Below are 5,702 nucleotides of genomic sequence, written 5' to 3'. Positions count from 1 at the left end.
ATTCCCTGGGGGTGGGGGCTCACATGAGCGGTGTAGGGCCAGCCCCATAGCAGGCACCCTTCCACTGTACCTGTCATATTACCACCGTGCTCACCTGAAACTTAACTCATTTCCCTCCTGCCTGATAGAAGACTTGGATCTGCCATCTTGAAGTGGTTACATCTGGTCCCACATTTGGCCCTTTATTGGCCTGATATATGTGCCAGTCTGTCCACATATGTGGACTGAGTGAGCTAGGTATAAACCAGGTCATTGCAGAATTCCAGGTGAGGGGTGACAGGTATGGGTTGGGAGATGGCATTGAAAATGGAGAAATGGATACATATTTAAAATATTATACTTTAAAAGTAGAAAGGAAGGTAGTTGCTGATGAATGATGTCATCTTTGTATTACTGCACTGAACTCTATTTTATGTGAAATTTGTATTTCTCAAAATGTCCAGGTGGAGAAGAAGCAAGTCACTAGGTTTCTCGTGCTCGGGTGCTACAGTATATAAGTATATGGACTTCGAATTGCATTAGAAATTGAAGGAGTGTCAAAGAGATCGTATCACTTATACCAGTAACCAAACAACAGAGAGATGCTAAGAGGTAAAAATGTGAAGAAGTCATTTAATATGTAGATGTTTTGTGTTTTTATACAAAATCCAGTCACTGAGTAATGCATCTTCTTCAGTCTCAAGTGACGAACACTACGTAGGCTACCAGTCATATTTGTTGACTGAGTGGATGGATGACTCGGTCTACTTTGACAGGCATTTTCTAGAGTGAAGTTGCACAGAGCGCTAGGTCAAACCAGGCAAAAGAGTAATACACTTAGCGTGGTTTCTTCCCAATCCCTCCTGGCACCAGAGGCCTTCGATGCAGAAACAACTACAACGGGTCTTTGCAGAGGCAGCTCTATTCTTTATTGAGAGCCTATGAACATCTAAAGGAGATCTGGTAGTGCAGCGGTTACGAGTCAGGTTGCTAACCTCAAGGTCAGCAGTTCGAAATTACCAGTTGTTCCACAGGAGAAGGATGAGGCTTTCTGTTCCTATAAAGATTTACAGCCTCAAAAACCCTATATAGGGTCTCTGTGAGTGGGAACTGACTCCATGGTGCATAACCAACCAACCAACTAACCATAAATATCTAGCCACTTCATGTACAATACTTCCAGTTCTTGTAACCCTGTAAGGAGACATTGTCTGCAGTTTATGAATGAGGAAAAGAAAGCTCATAAATGTCAAAACAAGGAGCCCTGATGGCACAGTGGATTAAGCATTGGACTACTAATGGAAAGGTCAGTGGTTCGAACCCACCAGCTGCTCTGAGGGAGAATGATGTGGCAGTCTGCTTGTGTAAAGATTAGCAGCTTCAGAAACCCTAAGGTCTCTCGCTATGAGTTGGAATTCCTCATTGACAGGGTTTTTTTTGTGTTGTGTTTTAAATGTCAAAACTCAGACTAGTAGCTCTAGAATTCAAAATAGTTTTCTAGACAAATTCCATAGCCTCCTTGAACTTAGATTTCACAGGGCAAGTCCAGAAACTAAGGCCTAGAGGGGAAGGTGGTTTACAGAGTGAAAGAAGCCATGGGTTTTTTTGTTTTTTTTAAATACTGTGTTTTAGGTGACAGCTTACACAGCAAATTAGGTTCCCATCTAGCAATTTTTATACACATTGTTCTATGACATTGGCTATGTTTTCCACAATCTACCAATATTCTCATTATTTCCATCCTGTTGGTTTTGTTTCCATTAGTCTAACTTCTCTGTTTCCTTACTGTCACATTGTTGTTTTAGGGTGAATGCTGACCATTTGATCATCTTATATTAATTATGTTGGTCATGTTAGCTGGAATTGATGACTCAATGGCAGTAGGTTTTATAAAACGAAAATTACGTGAATCTATAGTTTGGTGTAGCTTGCAGTTTTTACTAGGAGTCTGTTGTTGTTAGGTGCTATCGAGTTGGTACCGACCCATACCGACCCTATGCACAGCAGAACCAAACACTGCCTGATCCTGGGCCAACCTCACTACTGTTGCCACGCTTGAGTCCGTCGATGCTGCCACTTGGCCAGTCCATATTGTTGGGGGTCTTCCTCTTTTTCTCTGACCCTCCACCTTACCAAACATAATATCCTAGAGTCTAGATGGTGCAAAATGGTTAGGTACTTGACTACTAGCTAGTAAGTTGGCAGCTTGGCTGGACTGCGGGGTCGGTTTGCATAGCAAGGTCAGCAGTTCAGGCTTACCAGCCGCTCCTCAGAAACCCTAAACATGGTTTCTATGAGTCGGAACCGACTCGACAGCACTTAACAATAAGAGGCACCTCAGAAGACAGGACTGACAATGAGTTTCTGGAAGGTCACAGCCTTGGAAACCCTCTGGAGTGGTTCTGCTTTGCACACATGGAGGTGCTATGAGTTATCGACTCTATGGTTAATGAAAATTGATAGTGTTCACTACAGTAAACTCTTCTGTAATAGAATGAAGATACTGCAGGACAAGCCACTGTTTCGTTCATTTGATGCTTACTGAGTACTTTTCTATGTTTGAGGTAGCTTTGGAATAGATACAAGTTTATCAGACGCCACCTCTGCCCTCATGGAGCTTGTCTCTTAGAGTGAAGTTACAAATCAGTCCCTGTCTTCACAGGGTGACCAAGCACAATCTGAGGGGTGTATAGTAGTCCTGTTAATAAATACGTGAACTCTCAAATGTCCCATTGAATCATCTCTCATCTGAAACTCTAAATTTATTTTGTACTCAAAAATTGTTAAACTGTATGTGTTTTGGGAAAGTGAAAATTAAAAATTGAAACCTGATGATGTCACTCAAAACTATAAAGAACATTTTGATAACATGTTTTCTACAGGTTGAATCTGTAATAATTTACGTTTGACCAGTATCGTTTTTGTAAAAAATGAGTAAAATGTGTAGAGTGCTTTCCTAACGAAATTATTATTTTTTTAAAGTCTGGAATGTTTCATGGTTTATTTAAATTATATTTTCTAAAATGCAGATAAAAGAATGTCAGGCTCCTTTGCATTGAAGACCTTAACTGCACTTTCAGATCTCCATCCAAATATGGCAAACGTGGTATGTTCCCCTCTCCCACCCCAGTAGCGTGGTTTGGTTATTCTGTCATGCAGTTTTGTGTGGTGATGTTAGATCAACAGTTCTGATTCATTGACACAACTTGTTTAATTGACAAGCATATGACTCCTCGCTGCATTAATACAGCAGTTAGGTGGTAAGTATCCCCAAGCTATCTTTGTATCTATACAACATGAAAACAAATCCTCCTTTTACCTGTAGGGTCGGAGAGAAGGTTATGGAATATGACTGTCAATTGTTAAAAAAAAAATAGAAAAATTATTTTCATCTTTTTGTTTAAATATTGAGTATCTGCTCAAATACAGCATTATAAAGTCAGCCATTTTCCCTTGTTGCTATTATTGTTAGGTGCCATTGAGTTGGTTTCAACTCATAGTGACTCTTTGCACAACAGAACAAAACATTGCCCAGTCCTGCACCAGCCTCACAATTAAGTTACGCTTGAGCCCATCGCTGCTGCCACTGAGCCATTCCATCTCGTTGGGGGGCTTCCTCTTTTAGGTGACCCTCCACTAATAACAAGCATGATGTCCTTCTCCAGGGATTGGTCCCTCCTGATAACATGTCCAAAGTATGAGTGACAGTCTCACCATCCTGGCTGCTAAGGCGTTCTGGCTGTACCTTTCCAAGATAGAGTTGTTTGTTCTTCTGACAGAAATACCTTCAATATTCTTCTCCAACACCACAACTCAAATGCATCAATTCGTCTACTACAGTCTTCACATGCAAATGAGGCCTTTGAAAATACCATGGCTTGGGCCAGGCCCACTATAGTCCTCAAATCTTTGCTCTTTAGCACTTAAAAGAGGTCTTGTGCAGCAGATCTGCTTAATATGTTAATTGCTTGACTGCTGTGGAAACAAAATGAAGTCTTTGACAACCTCAGTCTTTTCTCCCTTTATCATTATGTTATTTCTATTCCAGTTGTGAGGATTTCTCTTTCTTTACATTAAGGTGCAACCCATTCTGAAGGCTGTGGTCTTTGATTTCATCAGTAAGTATTTTAAGTCCTCTTTGCTATCAGCAAACAAGTTTGTATCATCTGCTAATCTCAGGTTATTAAAGAGTCTTCCTCTTATCCTGATGCCAATGTTCGTTTTCCTATATTCCAGGTTTTTGGATTATTTGTTCAACATACAGATAAAATAAGTATGGTGAAAGTATACAACCCTGGTGCACACCTTTCCTGATTGAAAACCATTCTGTATCCCCGTGTTCTCCTTTAATAATTGCCTCTTGCTCTATGTACAGGTTCCTCATGAGAACAATTAAGTGTTCTGGAACACCCATTCTTCACAGTCATGATCCACATAGTCAAATGCCTTTGTATAGTGAATAAAGCACAAGTAAATATCTTTATGGTAGTCTGTGCTTTCAGCTGAGACCCATATGACATTGGCAGTGGTATCTCTAGTTCTACGTCCTCTTCTGTATCTGCCTTGCATTTCTGGCAGTTTTCTTTCGACACTGTTGTAGCCTTTTTTGAATGTATTTCAGCAAAATTTCACTTATATGTAACAATGATATTGTTTGATGATTTCCACATTTGGTTGTGTCACCTATTTTGGTTGGCCAGGTCTGTATAACAAATTTCTTGGCATAGCTGAGTGAGCATCTCCAGTGTTGCATCAGTTTGTTGAAAGATTTCAGTTTGTATTCCATCAATTCCTGGAGCCTTGTTATTCACCAATCATTCAGTGCAGCTTACACTTTTCCTTCAGTGCTGTTGGTTCTTGATCATATGCTGCCTTTTGAAATGGTTCACCATCAACCATTTCTTTTTGTTACATTGACTCTATGTATACCTTCCATCTTCTTTTGATGATTTCTGCATCTTGCAAGTCAAAACTTGAATATTTTCCTCAGTTCTTTCCGTTGAGAAATGCTGAGCGTGTTCTTCCCTTCTGGTTTTCTAACTCCAGGTCTTTGCACATTTCATTATAGTACTTGATTTTGTCTTCTCGAGATGCCCTTTGAAATTTTCTGTTAACCTTATTTCTTCCATTAACTTTAGCATTTCTATGCTGGATAACAAGTTTCAGAGTTTCTTCTGGCATCATTTTGGTCTTTTCTTTCTTTCCTGTCTTTTTTTTTTTTTTTCATTTAAGGTTTTTATTGTGGATTAACTGAAAGTTTACAGGGCACATCATCAGTTTCACATTCAAACATTCATATAAATTGTTTCATTACATTGATTATAATGCCCTCCATATACCATGAGTTAAAAGTATTTCTCTCTATCCACTTTTTACATCTCCAAAGGGCGCATTCTGCAAGTCTGCTCCTGGCCACTAATTCTTAGTCCTCCTCTTCTTAGTTGATGAATCTAGAGTCCTCAGCCATGCCCCCTCTCAATGCCCCCATCTCTGACTCCATCCCTGGCGCTGCTGCTTCTCTGGATCAGGTCCCGCACTCTGCTTGTGCGTTCCTCTCTTGATAGTCCTAGGGTCCTCTGTTTCTGGACTGTAAGATTAACCACTCCCCTTTTTTTTGTTACAAAACTTCTACCTTTACAAGTGTGGCCATCGTGATTAGTCATGATAACAGTTATTCACTATTGAATCTTACGAATCTTATCCCCATCTCCTTTCACCAGACC

The 5,702-nt window shown here is 40.1% G+C and overlaps 1 protein-coding gene across 2 annotated transcripts in view; it reads left to right on the top strand.

The window, feature by feature from the left end:
* Window positions 1-3,016: 3,016 nt before the first annotated feature.
* Window positions 3,017-5,702, top strand: part of MEIOB (meiosis specific with OB domains) — a 40,292-nt gene continuing 37,606 nt past the window's right edge. For both annotated transcript variants that reach the window (XM_006873863.1, XM_006873862.1), the window contains exon 1: window positions 3,017-3,085. In XM_006873863.1, coding sequence (XP_006873925.1) covers window positions 3,017-3,085 — 69 coding nt within the window. The remainder of the gene's footprint in view (window positions 3,086-5,702) is intronic.

This window comes from Chrysochloris asiatica, unplaced genomic scaffold (genome assembly GCF_000296735.1).
Source record: "Chrysochloris asiatica unplaced genomic scaffold, ChrAsi1.0 scaffold00257, whole genome shotgun sequence".
Classification (NCBI taxonomy): Eukaryota; Metazoa; Chordata; class Mammalia; order Afrosoricida; family Chrysochloridae; genus Chrysochloris; species Chrysochloris asiatica.
This window is presented reverse-complemented; position numbering and strand designations above follow the sequence as displayed.